The 21,450-nt window shown below is 39.5% G+C and overlaps 1 protein-coding gene across 8 annotated transcripts in view; it reads left to right on the top strand.

Annotated features, from left to right (window-relative positions):
- Positions 1-19,906, top strand: part of LOC133648215 (Kv channel-interacting protein 1) — a 152,110-nt gene extending 132,204 nt beyond the window's left edge. For 7 of the 8 annotated variants that reach the window (XM_062044078.1, XM_062044071.1, XM_062044072.1 and 4 more), the window contains 7 exons: positions 3,614-3,738; positions 3,841-3,910; positions 4,891-4,961; positions 5,039-5,146; positions 7,029-7,133; positions 13,995-14,057; positions 16,528-19,906. In XM_062044078.1, coding sequence (XP_061900062.1) covers positions 3,637-3,738; positions 3,841-3,910; positions 4,891-4,961; positions 5,039-5,146; positions 7,029-7,133; positions 13,995-14,057; positions 16,528-16,575 — 567 coding nt within the window. In that variant the 5' untranslated portion in view covers positions 3,614-3,636 and the 3' untranslated portion in view covers positions 16,576-19,906. The remainder of the gene's footprint in view (positions 1-3,613; positions 3,739-3,840; positions 3,911-4,890; positions 4,962-5,038; positions 5,147-7,028; positions 7,134-13,994; positions 14,058-16,527) is intronic. The other variant, XM_062044075.1, reaches the window with a different exon arrangement.
- Positions 19,907-21,450: the final 1,544 nt, after the last annotated feature.

The raw sequence follows: 21,450 nt of genomic DNA, 5'->3' as shown, positions 1-21,450 counted from the left end.
TATAAGCTATTATAACTATGTGACAGTATTTTATTTGTCTATTGTTATTATTATATACAATGGTGTTATTGTTACTGTGCTGTGTAAACCATTGTTGTTCACAGTATTATAAAAACTTTTTGTTTGCACTTATTTAAAAATTGTGTATTATTATTATTATTATTATTATTATTGCTGTTGTTATTTTTGTTCATTTTTTTCCTGGAAGTATTGATAATAACACTAATAATAATAATAGTTTTTTTAATTATGTAAACTATTGTTATGAATCTCTGACAGTATTAATAAAAACACAATTTCTAATTAAAGCTGCAAGCAGCGATGGACGGGACCGACTTTGACGGCACATGAAATCCAAACCGGAGCAGTAATTAAAACTCTTTCATCAACTTTTAATCAGAAGGGTTTAATCTCTCTCCTGTGCTAGTTTGAAGCCGACTCGACAAACGTGCTCAGAGGAGATAATGTTTAAAAAAAGGGGACTGTTTTGACCCAACTTTTATTTTGAAGGGGGAATTGCAAACTTCCTGTTGATTTTTGCTGGGGGTTGTCAATGTATGAAATGTAGGTCTAAGTGAGACCTACATAGAAGTTTTTGTTTCATGTCTCTATGACATTCCTACTGAAAGTTACAGGCACTTTTGTCTGTTTTATTCCTAGAGCGCAATTTTGAGTTTTGGGGTTTGTTTTTTTTATTAGATCGCAATTTTCGCTAGTCCTGATGTGTGTGTCCAGTTTGGTGAGTTTTGAAGCATGTTAAGGGGGTCAAATTACAGCTCAAAGAGGCAAAGGTGACTGTTTTTACTAACTTTTTGTTTTGAAGGGGAATTGCAAACTTCCTGTTGATTTTTGCTGAAGGATGTTCAGTGTATGAAATCTAGGTCTAAGTGAGACCTACATAGAGGTTTTTGTTTCATGTCTCTACAACATTCCTACTGGAAGTTACAGGCAGTTTTGTCTGTGTTTTCTTCCTAGGGGGTGCTAGAGCGCAATTTGGAGTTTTGGGGTTTGGTTTTTTGATTAGATCGCAATTTCCGCCAGTCCTGACGTGTGTGTCCAATTTGGTGAGTTTTGAAGCATGTTAAGGGGGTCAAATTACAGCTCAAAGAGGCGGCGGTATAATAATAATAAAACCTTAGAAATACAATAGGGTCCTCTGTCCCAAAGGGACAGTCAGTCCCTAATTAGGGTTAGGGTCAGGGTTAGGGTTAGGGTTAGGGTTAGGGTTGGGGTTGGGGTTAGGGTTAGGGTTATGGGCCACAGAGGTATTCCTAATAGTTTATGAAATACTGTAATACACTGTAATGAATAATTGTACAAATTAAAATTGGTTAGAGGGTTAGGGTTAGGGTTAGGGTTAGGGTTAGGCCCATAACCCTAACCCTAACCCTCTAACCAATTTTAATTTGTACAATGTACAAGCTTATAAAATACTGTGATATAATATATTGTAAATATTAAATGCCCATAACCCTAACCCTAACCCTCTAACCAATTTTAATTTGTACAATTATTTATTACAGTGTATTACAGTATTTCATAAACTATTGGGAATACCTCTGTGGCCCATAACCCTAACCCTAACCCTAACCCCAACCCTAACCCTGACCCTGTACAAATTAAAATTGGTTAGAGGGTTAGGGTTAGGGTTAGGCCCATAACCCTAACCCTAACCCTAACCCTCTAACCAATTTTAATTTGTACAATTATTTATTACAGTGTATTACAGTATTTCATAAACTATTGGGAATACCTCTGTGGCCCATAACCCTAACCCTAACCCCAACCCTAACCCTAACACTAACCCTGACCCTGTACAAATTAAAATTGGTTAGAGGGTTAGGGTTAGGGTTAGGCCCATAACCCTAACCCTAACCCTAACCCTCTAACCAATTTTAATTTGTACAATTATTTTTTACAGTGTATTACAGTATTTCATAAACTATTGGGAATACCTATGTGGCACTTGTAATAAAACAAATAATACGAAAGGGACAAGCAGTAGAAAATGGATGGATTTTAATTATGTACCATTATTTAAAAAAAAATGTGTGTTAATATTTTCTATTGTTGTTGTTGCTGTTATCATAAATAGTATTATTAATTAACCCCAAATAGGCCCTGGGTTGCACTTTGGCCCACCTTACCTTGCAGTGTCTACTCAAGAAGGGCAAATCAGCAAATGTGCATGTGGTGACCTGCAGGGGTAATAGAAATGCTTTAGTGTCAGGACGTTGGACAGACAATTTATGGACTTTGCTGCATAGATGATTTTTGTATAGCCAAAAGTGCAGAATCAATGAACTTTGACCCCCTGTGACAGTTAAGTGATGCGGAACAGAGGACACCTCTGGACAATGAGACTCTATAGAAGCTATTTACACTGGAATGAAGGGACATTCATTATACCCACAGGGACTTTGTCTATAGCACAATAAGGTTAGTTGTCCTACTCATATATCACCACCAGAGGACGCCATATTTAACATTTTAATATATATGATGTGGGTTGCAATTTAATATTTTTAACAATCAAAACGAAAGTCTCAATTTCGAGACAAATAAAAACACATTTATTACTGAAGTGAATTAATTAACTCATATTATGTTCTACATAAGGAGAAAGCGAACTACCAAGTTTCATTAAATAGTGGTATTTCAGTTTGAGCACATGGTAAGATGAGGCCCCTTAGTTTGATATTCGCAGGTGGATTGAATCACTTCTCGTAAGAAGAGAGGCTCTAATTGGGACCTCGGAATGCAAAAGTGATAGCCCTACCCTTGAGAAAAGACGACAGTTAAGTTAAAGTGCCAATGATTGTCACACACACACTAGGTGTGGCGAAATTATTCTCTGCATTTCACCCTTGATCACCCCCTGGGAGGTGAGGGGAGCAGTGGGCAGCAGTGGTGGCCGCGCCCGGGAATCATTTTGGTGATTAAACCCCCAATTCCAACCCTTGATGCTGAGTGCCAAGCAGGGAGGTAATGGCTCACATTTTTATAGTCTTTGGTATGACTCGGCCGGGGTTTGAACTCACAATCTACCCATCTCAGGGCGGACACTCTAACCACGAGGCCACTGAGTAGCTAGACACTACCTGTCTAGCTCAACGCCAACATTAAAGTTAGGACTTAAATGAGTTGTTTTTCAGACACTTTCACATGAACATCTCCTTACATGGTCAGGTTGTGTTCTTCTGAATTAACACACAACCAGACCCAGGAAGACGGGATACAAGACTGTGGTCCGGACTCTCCAGGTCCTTCATTTTTTTTGACCTAGGCTCCTCCGGGTACTGCAGACCTGTTTAATGACGCTCACTTGTAATAATGCAACTTTTTGTTCAGCCCTGTCTCTGTTTTATCTGTGTTGAGGGGATGAGTCAAATGCAGAGGGTAATTTCACCACACCATGGCTTCATAACAAAACAATGGTCCAGTACTCCCCCTTCTCCCCATATACCGCGGTGTAATGAGTCATTAATGGTCCGCCAGTGAGAGGAGGAGCCATTCCAAAGTCCTCCACCTCTCATGTTCTCTTCTGAGCCGGCCATCGCGACTCCCGTACTCGCACGGCGTGTCAATAACGTTCTCTCCTGTGCATCACCAGACAAAGCTGACGATGACCTGGAGATGACCATGGTGTGCCATCGACCGGAGGGCCTTCACCAGCTGGAGGCTCTGACCAACTTTAGTAAACAAGAACTCCAAGTGCTCTACAGGGGCTTCAAGAACGTACGTTATGACAACTGTTAGCGAATGTCTCACGTTATTGGCGTTTGGCAAACTAATGATGTTGTTAATGAGCTGTTATTGACGATTGTGCATTTTCTCCAGGAGTGTCCAAGTGGAATCGTCAGCGAAGAAACCTTCAAGCAGATCTACTCCCAGTTCTTTCCTCACGGAGGTCCGCCTCACTCGCCGTGTTACCGTCATGTAGGGTTGCAAAGGGGTGGAAATGTTTCCGGTAAATTTCCGGAAACTTTCCGGAAATTGACCACGGGAAGTTAAGCTCGGGAAGTTTGGAAGTTTTGACCATTTTTTGATTATTCAAAGTTGGACACCGTCCATCTCACAGACTATTATGTTAGATCCACTATGAACTGGACTCTCACACTATTATGTTAGATCCACTATGGACTGGACTCTCACACTATTATGTTAGATCCACTATGGACTGGACTCTCACACTATTATGTTAGATCCACTATGGACTGGACTCTCACACTATTATGTTAGATCCACTATGGACTGGACTCTCACACTATTATGTTAGATCCACTATGGACTGGACTCTCACACTATTATGTTAGATCCACTATGGACTGGACTCTCACTATTATGTTAGATCCACTATGGACTGGACTCTCACACTATTATGTTAGATCCACTATGGACTGGACTCTCACACTATTATGTTAGATCCACTATAGACTGGACTTTCACACTATTATGTTAGATCCACTATGGACTGGACTCTCACACTATTATGTTAGATCCACTATAGACTGGACTTTCACACTATTATGTTAGATCCACTATGGACTGGACTCTCACACTATTATGTTAGATCCACTATGGACTGGACTCTCACACTATTATGTTAGATCCACTATGGACTGGACTCTCACACTATTATGTTAGATCCACTATGGACTGGACTCTCACACTATTATGTTAGATCCACTATGGACTGGACTCTCACACTATTATGTTAGATCCACTATGGACTGGACTCTCACACTATTATGTTAGATCCACTATGGACTGGACTCTCACTATTATGTTAGATCCACTATGGACTGGACTGGGAATTTAGCAACCTACCGTCATGTTGTTGTCGTTTTGCAACCGTGTGGTGAAATTGTGTGTCCTCCACACCCGCAGACGCCAGCGCCTACGCACATTACTTGTTTAACGCCTTCGACTCGGCGCAGACAGGATCCATAAAGTTTGAGGTTTGGGCAGACTTTAAAAATGGTGACTCTTGTGTGGGTTTGTCAGCTTGTCTGAGACTTGTCTCCCCTCCCACCAGGACTTTGTGACGGCTCTGTCCATCCTGCTGAGAGGGTCCATCACAGAGAAGCTCCAGTGGACCTTTAACCTCTACGACATCAACCGAGACGGGTACATCAATAAAGAGGTGTGGGGTTCTTAAGCTTTACATTTTAGTCAATTGGAGGGAAAGTGGAGTACTACACTACTGCAAACTACAAGTAGTCACATCACTGATATATATTTGACATTGTGCTGTCAGGTATTACTTTTGTAGTAGCTTTTAATAGTCCTCATTTAGTGCTTTAATATTATATACAAAAGCCAAAAGCAGTGAAGTTGTCACGTTGTGTAAATGCTAAATAAAAACAGAATACAACAAATCCTTTTCAACTTATATTCAATTGAATAGACTACAAAGACAAGATACTTAACGTTCAAACTGGTAAACTTTGTTAATTTTTGGCAAATATTAGCTCATTTGGAATGTGATGCCTGCAACGTGTTTCAAAAAAGCTGGCACAAGTGGCAAAAAAAGACTGATAAAAGTTGAGGAATGCTCTTCAAAGACTTATTTGGAACATCCCACAGGTGTGCAGGCTAATTGGGAACAGGTGGGTGCCATGATTGGGTATAAAAGTAGATTCCATGAAATGCTCAGTCATTCACAAACAAGGATGGGGCGAGGGTCACCACTTTGTCAACAAATGCCTGAGCAAATTGTTGAACAGTTTAAGAGCAACATTTCTCAACCAGCTATTGCAAGGAATTTAGGGATTTCACCATCTACGGTCTGTAATATCATCAAAAGGTTCAGAGAATGTGGAGAAATCACTGCACGTAAGCAGCTAAGCCTGTGACTTTTGATCCCTCAGGCAGTACTGCATCAAAAACCGACATCAGTGTGTAAAGGATATCACCACATGGGCTCAGGAACACTTCAGAAACCCACTGTCAGTAACTACAGTTGGTCGCTACATCTGTAAGTGCAAGTTAAAACTCTCCTATGCAAGGCGAAAACCGTTTATCAACAACACCCAGAAACGCCGTCGGCTTCGCTGGGCCTGAGCTCATCTAAGATGGACTGATACAAAGTGGAAAAGTGTTCTGTGGTCTGATGAGTCCACATTTCAAATTGTTTTTGGAAACTGTGGACCAAAGAGGAAAAGAACCATCCGGATTGTTCTAGGCGCAAAGTGTAAAAGGCAGCATGTGTGATGGTATGGGGGTGTATTAGTGGCCAAGACATGGGTAACTTACACATCTGTGAAGGCACCATTAATGCTGAAAGGTACATACAGCTATTGGAGCAACATATGTTGCCATCCAAGCAACATTACCATGGACGCCCCTGCTTATTTCAGCAAGACAATGCCAAGCCACGTGTTACATCAACGTGGCTTCATAGTAAAAGAGTGCGGGTACTAGACTGGCCTGCCTGTAGTCCAGACATTGAAAATGTGTGGCACCTAAAATAGCAGAAGGGAGACCCCTGGACTGTTGAACAACTTAAGCTGTACATCAAGCAAGAATGGGAAAGAATTCCACTTCAAAAATGTGTCTCCTCACTTCCCAAACCTTTACTGAGTGTTGTTAAAAGGAAAGGCCATGTAACACAGTGGTGAACATGCCCTTTCCCAACTACTTTGGCACGTGTTGCAGCCATGACATTCTAAGTTCATTATTATTTGCAAAAAAAAAAAAAAAGTTTATGAGTTTGAACATGAAATATGTTGTCTTTGTAGCATATTCAACTGAATATGGCTTGAAAAGGATTTGCAAATCATTGTATTCCGTTTATATTTACATCTAACACAATTTCCCAACTGATATGGAAAGGGGGATTGTAGTAACAAACATAATGTTTGATGACTACCTCCCTGACAGTGGCAATCAAATCCATGCATTATTATCTTCATGAAGGCAGAATTTGTGACCTTGTTCTTCTAGTGCATGTGATAAGATTGTGTTCCTAATCAAGTGTCCTGTTGGATGGCTGACATGTTTCTGTGTGTGTGTTGTTGTCCCAGGAGATGACAGACATCGTCCGGGCCATTTATGACATGATGGGGAAGTACACTTACCCCGTCTTGAGAACGGACGCACACAAGCAGCATGTTGATGCTTTCTTTCAGGTATGCAACACCCGCTCTTTTACAGCAAGCTCGGAAGAAACAACAGTAGAATGCACAATTATTTACTACACCGTCTTCCTTTTATTTCCTCCAATTATGGCATCAATGCAATAATTGGTAATGTGTGGGCCATTCCACCATTTGCTTGAAACTTTCATGAAACTGACATTTCCGTATTTTTTCCAGCCATAAATCAGACAGCACATATTGAACTACTAAACCGTGACTTGGTACATCTTTGGCTACTTTGTTGGATTTTTGTACAAGTGTACCTCGGCCCAAGATGACTCATTTGGGTAACATGCTGAACATTATTGTTTTTTAGCACAGAATTAGCAAATACATAAAATATGTTAATAAACTAATAGCATATAGAGTATATGTATATATATATGTATACTTATATGTACTAAAGCCAAAAGCAGTGAAGTTGTCACGTTGTGTAAATGGTAAATAAAAAGAGAATACAACAAATCCTTTTCAACTTATATTCAATTAAATAGACTGCAAAGACAAGATATTTAACGTTTGAACTGAGGAACTTTATTTGTTTTGCAAATAATCATTAACTTAGTATTTATTGGCATTTAATGGCAGCAACACATTGCAAAAAAGTTGTCACAGGGGCATTTTTACCACTGTGTTACATGGCCTTTCCTTTTAACAACACTCAGTAAAGGTTTGGGAAGTGAGGAGACACATTTTTGAAGTGGAATTCTTTCCCATTTTTGCTTGATGTACAGCTTAAGTTGTTCAACAGTCCGGGGGTCTCCCTTCTGCTATTTTAGGTGCCACACATTTTCAAGGTCTGGACTACAGGCAGGCCAGTCTAGTACCCGCACTCTTTTACTATGAAGCCACGTTGATGTAACACGTGGCTTGCCATTGTCTTGCTGAAATAAGCAGGGGTGTCCATGATAACGTTGCTTGGATGGCAACATATGTTGCTCCAAAAGCTGTATGTACCTTTCAGCATTAATGGTGCCTTCACAGATGTGTAAGTTACCCATGTGTTGGCCACTAATACACCCACATACCATCACACATGCTGGCTTTTACACTTTGCGCCTAGAACAATCCGGATGGTTCTTTTCCTCTTTGGTCCGGAGGACACGACGTCCACAGTTTCCAAAAACAATTAGAAATGTGGACTCGTCAGACCACAGAACACTTTTCCACTTTGCATCAGTCCATCTTAGATGAGCTCAGGCCCAGTGAAACCGGCGGTGTTTCTGGGTGTTGTTGATAAATGGCTTTCGCTTAGCATAATAGAGTTTTAACTTGCACTTACAGATGTAGCAACAAACTGTAGTTACTGACAGTGGATTTCTGAAATGTTCCTGAGCCCATGTGGTGATATCCTTTACACACTGATGGCGCTTTTTGACGCAGTACAGCTTGAGGTATCGAATGTCAAGGGCATTCAATGTTGGTTTTCAGCCTTGCTGCTTACGTGCAGTGATTTCTCCAGATTCTCTGAATCTTTTGATGATATTACAGAGCGTAGATGGTGAAATCCCTAAATTCCTTGCAATAGCTGCTTGAGAAATTTTGTTCTTAAACTGTTCAACAATTTGCTCAGGCATTTGTTGACAAAGTGGTGACCCTCGCCCCATCCTTGTTTGTGAACGACTGAGCATTTCATGGAATCTACTTTTATACCCAATCATGGCACCCACCTGTTCCCAATTAGCCTGCACACCTGTGGGATGTTCCAAATAAGTGTTTGATGAGCATTCCTCAACTTTATCAGTTGTTTTTGCCACTTGTGCCAGCTTTTTTGAAACATGTTGAAAGCATCACATTCCAAATAAGCTAATATTTACAAAAAATAACAAAGTTTCTCAGTGTGAACATGAAACATCTTGTCTTTGCAGTCTATTCAATTGAATATAAGTTGAAAAGGATTTGCAAATCATTGTATTTTCTTTTTATTTAGCATTTACACAACGTGACAACTTCACTGCTTTTGGCTTTTGTATATATATATATATATATATATATATATATATATATATATATATATATATATATATATATATATATATATATATATATATATATATATATATATATATATATATAAGTGCATATATACATGTATGTATGTATTTTAGGGCTGTACCCTAAATACCCACACATGTCTGAGCAATGTGACTTGTAGTGACTCAGAGAATACTTGTTTGAAGGGCTAACTAGACAAAAAAGAGTAGAAGTGTCCGTGTAGGCCTGGGTGATGTCTCCCTGTAATCACTAAATTCCATTTTCTTTTGTTGCAAATGACATAAACATTTTTACTTTCTTGCAGATTCCCTCAGCGAGACTGAATGGTTTCTTTAAGTTTTGCAATGTTTGGCAAGTCAAATAAAAAAAACAGTTTGATGCTGCCTACTGGGAGCTCCTTCTTTTATCAACATCCATGTTCAGTTTCCAGTCAAACATCTCAAGTTGGTATGAAAGGTTATTCATCTTTTCAGATGTCTTTACCGTCTAGTTTGTATACAGCAGCTTATTTATAGGGCCCTTTAAAATGCAGTCCTGGAAACAGCTAATGGCAATAACCCTGCAGAACTCGCCTCCCTTCCAAAATAAGACAAATGGCTACATAGTGTCACCCAGTGGTCATAATAATAATGACAAAAAACCATACAATTCTCTCCTAGGTGCACTGCAAAAACTGCAATATAAGTAGGGATGATGTTTGATAAGGAATTATCGAGTTCGAGCCTATTATGGAATCCTCTTATCGAACCGATTCCTTATGGATTCTCTTATGGAGTCCAGATAGGTTGTTGTATATGGAAAAAACACACAATATTTGGTTTAACAAAAGCTCACTTTTATTATATAATAAAAAAAAAAAAATCTAATAAATAAATAAATATTGACTGTTACCCACCTAAAAAAATAAAATAAAATAAATAAATATTGACTGTTGTTACCCAAAGTATATTAAGTGGGATTTTTCAGAGAAACAAATATATACAGTAACACAAAAACAACCTGTCTCTGTGATCACTATAGGTGTATAAATAATAATATAGTGTTAAATAAAATCAGTCCCTTGGGCACAAAACTGAAAATAATACAGCTCTCCAAAAAGTGCAATTCTGCTGCTATTTGACATAACTGTTTGTTATGATGCTTTGACATTTTTGCACTTTATTTCTTTATTGAAAGAACATTCTATGAAGAGAAAAGTTATTTGCAAATGTGGTTACAATGCTAAAAAATGAAAAGTTAAAGCTAAAAAAAGAAATACACTTTATTGAGTTAACATTATTTCTTTATAGGGGGGAAAATGTTATGAGCTAGAGAATATAACAACTACACTACCCAGCATGCAACGGGAGTGACGAGCATGCGCGGTAGCCCCGAAAAGTGTTGTTGCATGTTGTAAGTAAACGTCAAGAACTCAGCCAACACGCCTCGTCTGCATTATTTATATTTAGACAGACAACACATATACAGTGTGATTTTGTTTTGTTTACAAGGAAAGAAAAACAAAAGTTAAAAAAGGGAGATGTGTTGTATATATATGTATGTGCTGCAGTGTTGTATATATATGTATGTGCTGCAGTGTTGTATATATATGTATGTGCTGCAGTGTTGTATATATATGTATGTGCTGCGGTTGTTTTAAGAACGTTGCGGCAGCTGCCGTAAAGGAGGTGCGTTGCTAGCCTGGTTGCTATGTTTCCGGTTGGTGGTAAAAGTGTTGGTCATGTGTTTGTAGCCTGCTCAAATCTCTCAGTAAAGTTATTCGATGGATTATAGCTTTTGTTTTGAACTTTATTACACCTTGGAGCGCTTTTTCCCGTCCATTATTTTCCTGCTTTCACTATCTGCGCCTAATGACTGAGCTACGTGACGTCATTTATTGTGATGTCCCACGGAGCATTTCTGGTCGGGACGGGATTCGAATAAAGAATCAACTCTTTTCCTTTACTATAGTGGTCTCGATAACGGGTACCGGTTCTCAAAAAGGGATTCAAGTCCGAGGACTCGGTTCTTTTCTTATCAAACAACCGGGAAAACCGGTTTCGAGTATCATCCCTAAATCTAAGTAAGATTGAATATCTCAAATAAGGGTGATATTTGCTTATTTTCTGTCAGATAAGATAAATCTTCTCACTAAGCAGATTTAATGTTAGAGTGTTTTACTTGTTTTAAGTGTTTTGGTCCTAAATGATGTCAGTAAGATATTACAGCTTGTTGCTGAGATTTGATGAGCTATATTGAGTCAAACATGCTTGAAACTAGAATATCAAGTGTTGCAAAGCTGTGTCATCAACACTCACAAGTATAAAACTGCTTTTTTAAAGTAATAAATTCTTACATCAAGCATTCCAAAATATATATATATCATTATGTGAAGATATTGGCACTAGCATTTACTTTATTTAAGAATATTTTTCAACATATTGAGCAAAAAGGTCTCTTTTTTTTTCTACCAGGAAAAGTGCACTTGTTATTAGTGAGAATATACTTATTTGAAGCTATTTTTGGGTTCATTGAAGTTAGCTAATTAGGGTCCGCCCTGTACCCAGTACAAAGGACTCCCTGTGGGAGTCCTTTGTACTGGGTACAAAGGAACCTATTGTATTTGTAAGGTTTTATTATTATTCTTTATTCTTCCGCCGCCACAAAAAACTCTAATTTGACCCACTTAACATGCTCCAAAACTCACCAAATTGGACACACACATCAGGACTGGCGGAAATTGCGATCTAAATCAAAAAACCAAACCCCAAAACTCCAAATTGCGCTCTAGCACCCCCTAGGAAGAAAACACAGACCAAACTGCCTGTAACTTCCAGTAGAAATGTCGTAGACACATGAAACTAAAACCTCTATGTAGGTCAGACTTAGACCTACATTTCATAATTTTACATCCTCGGGCAAAAACCAACAGGAAGTTGGCAATTTCCCCTTCAAGACAAAAATGTACTAAAAACACTAATTTTTGCCTCTTTGAGCTGTAATTTGACCCCCTTAAAATACTTAAAAACTCACCAAACTTTTCACACACATCAGGAGTGGTGTATATTGCGATCTAATAAAAAAACGAACCCCAAAACTCAAATTTGCGCTCTAGCGCAATTTTTGAATAAAACAGAGACAAAACTGCTCCTCAGAGGAAAACACAGACAAAACTGCTTGTAACTTCCGGTAGGAACGTCTTAGAGACATGAAACAAAAACCTCTATGTAGATCTCACTTAGACCTACATTTCATAGATTGACACCCTTCAGCAAAAATCAACAAGAAGTTTGCAATCCCTCCTTCAAAACTACATTTTTGTTAAAACCGGTCACCAAACATCAAACATTATCTCCTCTGAGCGCGTTTGTCATTTTGGCTTCAAACTACTACAGGAGAGAGATTGAACCCTTCTGATTGACGGATACTCAAAGAGTTTGGATAAGTGCTACGGTTTTGATTTTACGAGCCTTCGAAGAACTGCTGCGCTGATAATGCTGCTGTGATTTTACGAGCCTTAATAGAACCACTGATGTCAACAAAAGTATTGGGACACTTAGGACTAACAGTAGACAAAAGTTTTTGGACACTTAGGACTAGCACCTGCCAAATATGCGGGCCCGTCCAACGCTGCTTGCAGCTTTAATTAGGGTCCGCCCTGTACCCAGTACAAAGGACTCCCTGGGGGAGTCCTTTGTACTGGTTACAAAGGAACCTATTGCTTTTGTAAGGTTTTATTATTATTATTATTCCGCACCTTTGCGCACTACTTTGACCCCCTTAACATGCTTCAAAACTCACCAAATTTTTTACACACATACAAAAACGTGCCCCAGCCACTTTTGTAAAAAAACCAAACCCCAAAAATCACAACTGCTCTCTAGCGCCCCCTATGAAGTAAATTGCCTCTAACTCCCACTAGGAATGTCGTAGAGACATGAAACACAAACCTGTATGTAGGTCTCACTTAGACCTACAATTCATAATTTCACATCTTCGGGCGAAAACCAACAGGAAGTTGGCAATTTCCCCTTCAAGACAAAAATGTACTAAAAACACTGCTTTTTACGTCTTTGACCTCTAATTTGACCCCCTTAAAATACTTCAAAACTCACCAAACTTCTCACACACATCGGGACTGGTGGAAATTGCGATCTAAAAAAAAACCGAACCCCAAAACTCAAAATTGTGCTCTACATAATTTTTGCAAAAAACAGAGATAAAACTGCTCCTCAGAGGAAAACACAGACAAAACTGCTTGTAACTTCCGGTAGGAACGTCTTAGAGACATGAAACAAATACCTCTATGTAGGTCTCGTTTGACTTGTTTTGGAAAGTCTTGACAAGCCATTATCTGTGTGAACTACACTTGTAATGACAGCTTTGTGATGCATCATCTATGGACTATCTGTGTGAACTACACTTGTAATGACAGCTTTGTGATGCATCATCTATGGACTATCTGTGTGAACTACACTTGTAATGACAGCTTTGTGATGCATCATCTATGGACTATCTGTGTGAACTACACTTGTAATGACAGCTTTGTGATGCATCATCTATGGACTATCTGTGTGAACTACACTTGTAATGACAGCTTTGTGATGCATCATCTATGGACTATCTGTGTGAACTACACTTGTAATGACAGCTTTGTGATGCATCATCTATGGACTATCTGTGTGAACTACACTTGTAATGACAGCTTTGTGATGCATCATCTATGGACTATCTGTGTGAACTACACTTGTAATGACAGCTTTGTGATGCATCATCTATGGACTATCTGTGTGAACTACACTTGTAATGACAGCTTTGTGATGCATCATCTATGGACTATGAATGTGGAATACGTTACCTCTGACCTCTTGTCCACAGAAAATGGACAAAAACAGAGACGGCGTGGTCACCCTGGATGAATTCATCCTCTCTTGTCAAGAGGTACACCTTTTATTCCCTTCCTCAGCTCGACAACAACGTTGTTGACACCAGTTCTCGTCGTCGTCGTCGTTGTTTGCACTTTGCCAGCGCAGGTGTGAGAAACGCAATCACGCGGCGGAGTTTCATTGAAACAACCCCTCACTAATCCATGCGGGTTTATTGCCACACCTGTGCCATCCCCTCCTAATGCCATGATACACAGTCTTTGGAGGCCACCGCATTAGGTACACCTGCGTCTAATGAGTGACACATCAAGGTGAGATGAATGCCACCAGAGACAAAGTGCTATATAAGCTAACTTTGCTTATATAGCACTTTTCATGCACAGGCAAGTGGCCATCACTAAGTGTTGTACACAAAAAAGATGAAAGAAAGTAAAAGATATACAGTACTGGCCAAAAGTTTGGACACACCTTTTCCTCATTCCATGTGTTTTCTTTATTTCCATGACTATTTACATAGATTGTCACATCACAACTATGAATGAACACATGTGGAGTTATGTACTTAACAACAAAAAGGTGAAATAGCTGAAAACACGTTTTATATTCTAGTTTCTTCAAAATAGCCACACTTTGCTCCGATTACTGCTTTGCACACTCTTGGCATTCTCTCCATGAGCTTCAAGAGGTAGTCACCTGAAGGGGTTTTCACTTCACAGGTGTGCCTTATCAGGGTTGATTTCAACCTTTTTTGAGCCAGGGCGCATTTTTTGCGTTGACAAAATGCGGCGGCACACCACCAGCGGAAATCATTACAAAACTAAACTCAGTTGACAGTAAAAAGTTGTTGTGGCAATTGTCGGATATGACTTGAAAGCATAACCATCACTATAGCTCTTGTCTCAAAGTAGGTGTACTGTCACCACCTGTCACATCAAGCCCTGATGAGTTTTTTTTATGTTTTCCTGTGTGTAGTGTTTTAGTTGTTGTCTTGCGCTCCTATTTTGATGGCTTTTTCTCTTTTTTCTGTATTTTCCTGTAGCAGTTTTATTTCTTCCTTTGAGCGATATTTCCCGCATCTACTTTGTTTTAGCAATCAAGAATTAGAGATGTCCGATAATATCGGCCTGCCGACATTATGGGCCGATAAATGCTTTAAAATGCAATATCGGAAATTATCGGTATCGTCTTTTTTATTATCGGTATCGGGTTTTTTTTTTTTTGTTTTTTTTTTTTTGTTTTTGTTTTTTTATTAAATCCACATAAAATACACAAGATACACTTACAATTAGTGCACCAACCCAAAAAACCTCCCTCCCCCATTTACACTCATTCACACAAAAGGGTTGTTTCTTTCATTTAGTCTGCAAGGGATACAGTCCATTAATATTCTGGTTCCTACATTATATATAAATATATATCAATACAGTCTGCAAGGGATACAGTCCGTAAGCACACATGATTGTGCGTGCTGCTGCTCCACTAATAGTACTAACCTTTAACACTTCATTTTACTCATTTTCATTCATTACTAGTTTCTATGTAACTGATTTTATATTGTTTTACTTTCTTTTTTATTCAAGAAAATGTTTTTAATTTATTTATCTTATTTTATTTATTTTAATTTTTTTTAAAAAGGACCTTATCTTCGCCATACCTGGTTGTCCAAATTAGGCATAATAATGTGTTAACTCCACGACTGTATATATCGGTATCAGTTGATATCGGTATCGGTTGATATCGGTATCAGTAATTAAGAGTTGGACAATATCGGAATATATTTCAGTTGTTTTTATCCTTCTTTGTGGGGACATTGTTGATCGTCATGTCATGTTCGGATGTACATTGTGGACGCCGTCTTTGCTCCACAGTAAGTCTTTGCTGTTGTCCAGCATTCAGTTTTTGTTTTCTCTGTCGCCAGTTCAGTTTTAGTTTCGTTCCGCAAAGCCTTCCCTAAGCTTCAATGCCTTTTCTTAGGGGCACTCACCTTTTGTTTATTTTTGATTTAAGCATTAGACACCTTTTTACCTGCCTCCCGCTGTGTCCGACATCTACAAAAGCAATTGGCTACCTGCTGCCACCTACTGATATGGAAGAGTATTACACGGTTACTCTGCCGAGCTCTAGACAGCACCGACACTCAACAACAACACATCATTTGCAGACTATAATTACTGCTTTGCAAAAAATATTTTGAACCCAAATAGGTGAAATGAGATCATCTCCCACGGCACACCAGACTGTATCTCACTTAGTGGTTGAAAAACACTGATGTAGACCACAAGGAAGTCTTTTACATTTTGAAAAAAATATATATAATATAACTCCTTTAATGCACCTTATAATCCGGTGCATTAAAAAGATCAAAAATAGACCATTCATCGGCAGTGCGCTTTATAATCCGGTGCGCCCTATGGTCCGGAAAATATGGTACGAATTAGAATGCGTAAAAGAATAAAAGTGCATGTTTTCTTGTCCTACAACGTGGAGTCAGTTCCCCTCCTTGATGCTCTTCTCCCCCCCCACAGGATGACAACATCATGCGGTCCCTCCAACTCTTCGAAAATGTCATCTAGACAACAACCCGCCGGAGGAAAAGACAACAAAGACGTGACTTGGCTGGAAACTTTCCCGGGGGGGTATTTAGGCTAAAAGAGGGCGAGAGCAAAGCTGCGTCCTAAACGCCTCTCTGGGACCTCCCCTCCGTGTTCAGTGTGTAAATATATACTTTTACTTTGGTAACATTGTGACAAAACACGAGCAATATCCCGTAACGCATGCAAGAGGAAAGGTCCGCTTGGAATACGTGCGCCGTGACGCAGGCAGCAATATACCCAGGGGGTTAAAGGTCACCCTGCAATGTTGTCAAAAAGTGTTCCACCGCTGTCAATGTCGTGACAAATGTTGGATATTTAAATAGTTATTTGTCGCTTCTTTTTTCCCTTCTCTGTGTCTTTGTACTTGGAATTAATGTAGCTGCATTTACTGTTTGTTGATGTTTGGGGGACTGACACGTTTATGTCGTGCATGTGTGTGTCCCATAATGTGAACTTTCTGTTGGACTGACTATGAAAAAAAACAACAACAAAAAAACGTCACGTGACCATGCACGTCTTCTCACGCTAGAGCAGACCTGGGCTAATTAAGCTTTTCAATCTGGCCCGCCGGACATTCCCTAATCATTTTTTTTTAGATCTTTAAGATGGAACCTGTAGCCGCCATAATGAAGTGTATTTCTGGTATTGTCACCCCCTCCCGGGCAGGAGGGCAACACGGCAGTGCAGCTGGATCAAAAGAGACTGTCAGGTTCAAACACAGAACTATCTATTAAACGAGACAAGAAGCAAGGAATCAGGCAGACTCAGAGTTAAATTTTGCTCATGAGGAGTACGCATGGAGCTGCACACTCAGTCACAGCCTCACCCTACGCTCTAAGGCATACTTGCCAACCCACCCGAATTTTCCGGGAGGCTCCCAAATTTCAGTGCCTCTCTCGAAAATCTCACGGGACAACAATTCTCCCGAATTTCTCCCGATTTCCAGCCGGACTTAAGGCACGCCCCCTCCAGGTCCGTGCGGACCTGAGTGAGGACAGCCTGTCGTCACATCCGCTTGGCCAACCAAGTACGCACAATACGTGACTGAATGTGCTGGGGGCCTTGTGATTGCCTTGCCTCTGCTTTGTCTACCTTATCTTCCTTGAGGTACTTGAAGTCCTCGGCTAAGACAAAGATAGCATCCGCGGCGAGGCCACCCCTCATATGCCGTGAAAGATTACGAGTTGTGTGCCTTTGCACAGATAGAAAAGTACAACTTGAGCATAATAGATAACTATTGCAACGGCCTTTAAGCATAAGAGTTGTGTGATAACTTATACATAATTATTCTAACAGAGACGTCGGAGACGCTTTGCTGAACAAAAAGTGGCTTCTTTTTTTTTTTTTTTACCAGCGAGTGTCATTAAACAGGTCTGCAGTACCCGGAGGAACTCCGGTCAAAAAATGGAAAACTCCTATCTGGAGAAGCCAAACCATCAGTTTTGTTATTACTCTTTTCTGTCTCTGGGTGTGTGTGCTAAGTCAGGAGAGCGCATCCTGACCATAAAAGGAGATGTTCGGGTGTAAGTGTCTGGAAAACAACTGCTTAATAAGGCCCAAGCTGTTTGTTTACATGCTTTTTTATTTCTCTTTGCTATTTGGGCTTATTGGACCCTAATTAGAATAAAAACTAAGAATCATCTTTTGATAGGATGTACTTAAGTCCATAAGTACACAAACTTCATGTTTAGTGACATGCTAATTCTTATTTTTACACTTTTTTTTTCAAATTCCATTGTGTATGTTATACTCTTCTGACACCACCAGATGGCAGTGTAAGTGTCCACATAAGCGGCCATTTCAGTAGTGTACACAATTTTGGAAATAAGAGCTAAAAGGTGCTGTCCACGCACGTGGCCAACAAAGCCTTTAGAAGTCATAACTCAAATGTTGGCGTTGAGCTAGACAGGTAGTCTTTTCTCAAGGATAGGGTTATCACTTTGGCATTCCGGAGTCCCAATCAGAGCCTCTTTTCCAACGAGAAGTGACCCAAATCCACCTGGGAATATCAAACTAAGGGGTCTTATCTATCTATGTGCTCAAACTGAAGTACCACTATTTAATTCAACTTGGTGGTTTGCTTTCTCCAAGATGAATATAAACATTTACCATTTGTGGAACATAATATGAGTTAATTAATTCACTTCAATGTGCAGAGATGTTTTCTAATGATCGTAAGTCTTCAACCATTTCAATGGTTGGAATCTGCACTTTTGCATGATGTACTAGTTACCATGGTAATCTAATGAGTTACTATGGTAATGTAAGTCACCGCAGCTCGGACGAGGCACCAAGCAGTGTGGGTGGGGAGTGTTTCCACAGAGTGTTTCCAGAGCCTGAAATGCGGGTGTCAGGGACAGACGCGGAAGGAGATTTTTACAACAAAGTTCTAAAGTTTAGTCATTAGATATATCAGATAGTAAGTGGTTTTGTTTACCTTTTGCGTTCATATTTTGCTGTGTTTGTTGCATTTTTGTTGCGTTTGGCTTGATTGTAAAATATGTGGATGGAGAGGGGGGGGGGGGGGTGACATTCATTTGTTGTCAATATTCAGTGTTTTATCATTCATAGTTAATATTGTAAATCCCACTTTCTTTATTTTCATGGACATTCTGGGTGTCTCATTCGGTAAAAAAATGTCAAATTCCATTCTGTTTTTAGCATTTAATCAGAAACTATTATGAGGTTTTGTATTAATGTTCCTAAAAATAGATATACCGGCCCCCAGACACATTTTTTTCTCTAAATTTGTCCCCCCGAGTCAAAATAATTGCCCAGGCCTGCGCTAGAGAAACTCGTCACACCATTTGACCTGAACTTTCACTGTGAGGGAGCCACCACTGAGTGGGGTGTGACATTTTGAAGGCATTTCAATAAAGAGGATTTTTGCAAAGTGTGGCTCAGTGGGACTCAACTTAAAAGGAATTGGTTATTTGTTCATTTAAGTATGAAATTAGCTTAGCGGGTTTAGGAATATGTTTTCTTTATTTTACTCAAGCTGCCACTGCACCTCCCTTCAGGGCTTCTGGCGTCACTTTGATAACTTAATTACAATACGAAAAGTGGACGTGGTTAGCTGGAATGCGTAAAATATTAACATTTTCATTTTCCGCCATTTTTAAAAACATGGTTTTCTATTAATTCCGCTGATTTTGGTAGAAAAACAAAATGGTCACGAGTGCACACAGAAACATCCAAACATGGAAGCACAGACTGATGAGGCAGCGGAAAACTGTCCGAATAAACTCGTGTGTGTTTTGAATTGTTGTATAAAAATTAATATATTTATCAATAAACTTTTTTCAAGAAATGGTTGCCACCTTATTGGGTTTTTTTTTGGTTTTGCACACTGTCAACATTTTTATTGAAAATTCCCAGCAAGTTACTGGCATTACTTTTACAGCAATTCACTGTAACTGCAGAGTTGTTAGTTTTGCAGGTAATTACAATAAAATGACAACTATGCTGTAACTTCACCTTTCTAATTCCACTTCCAACACCTTCAGCTCGTCCTGAACACTATCATTTTCCAAGTTCCAAAAAATTCCAGAAATTCCCAGAATTCGTCAACGTCTTTCAGCCATTTCAACCATTCCACAATAAAAACATTTGTCTTAGTTGGGACATTAAAAATGTATATTTTTCCGAAATTTCCAGGAATTCTAAATGACCAATACTCAATTCAAAGTGTTACTACATCAACATTTCTCATACGATTAAAAAAACTACTCAGACAAAAACATGTCTCCCATTTCCCAAAATTCCAGGTTTCCCGGAATTTCCAGGAATTCCTCCCCATTGAAAATAAATGGGCTGTATTCAAACTTCTGCCTAACCCACATTTGTCATTCGATTTGAACAATCCCAAGATCCACTCACTCCACTCACCCTGGACATTCAAGCCAGCATGTTTCCCATTCACCAAAATTCCCTGATTGCCCGGCATTTCCAAGAATTTTTCCCCAAATAAAAATGAATGAGCAATATACAAACCTCTTCATATCCAACATTTATTGCCCGATTCGAACCGTTCCAACATCCACACACTCCACTCACCCTGGACATTCTAACATTTCAGTTCCACTCATGCGTATCGGTGCCTCGCACGGTTTAGCAATCAATAAGTCAAAGTTTATTTATATAGCCCTTAATCACAAGTGTCTCAAAGGGCTGCACAAGCCACAATGACATCCTCAGCTCAGATCCCAAATCAGGGCAAGAAAAAACTCAACCCAATGGGCACGATGAGAAACCTCGAAGGGGGCCGCACATGTGGGGGTTAAGGTTAAGGTTTTCATTGTACATTAGTGCGACCCCTCCACCCCTCTTAAGGGGACGGGCAATATGTGCATTCGTATAGTTAGGAGGAGATGCCTCGTTAAGCGGGGAAAATTAATCTGGTTTGAGCCAGGTTTCGCTGAGACCAATGACGTTAAGATTGTTGTCTTCAATGACCTCATTAACTAATAATGAGGTCGCCATTCAAACGCAATTCCTACCGAGATTGCAAGTTCTAATATACGTGTGGACTTCCTCACCCTGCGAGTGTCTACATGCTTAGTGGTAAAATGAAATAAATATAATTTAAAAGAACAGGGGGGGCTGTTAGTTGGTAGAGTAACACAACATAACCATGTCCAGTCCTGTTAAGTTTCTCTGTGTGAATAAGTGGAGAATGCAGAAACTTTGAGGCATGATCAGCTGACCTAGTTTGTGAAGAATGTTTTTGTATTATTCATAAAACTACAGTACTTTTCAGTTGTTAGTAAATATTGACTATTGTGTGTAAATTCAGCCTTCTCGGTAAGGTCTATTCAGGTGTGCTGGAGAGGAGGCTACGCCGGATAGTCGAAC

The sequence above is a fragment of the Entelurus aequoreus genome, linkage group LG04 (assembly GCF_033978785.1).
Source record: "Entelurus aequoreus isolate RoL-2023_Sb linkage group LG04, RoL_Eaeq_v1.1, whole genome shotgun sequence".
Taxonomy (NCBI): domain Eukaryota; kingdom Metazoa; phylum Chordata; class Actinopteri; order Syngnathiformes; family Syngnathidae; genus Entelurus; species Entelurus aequoreus.
This window is presented reverse-complemented; position numbering and strand designations above follow the sequence as displayed.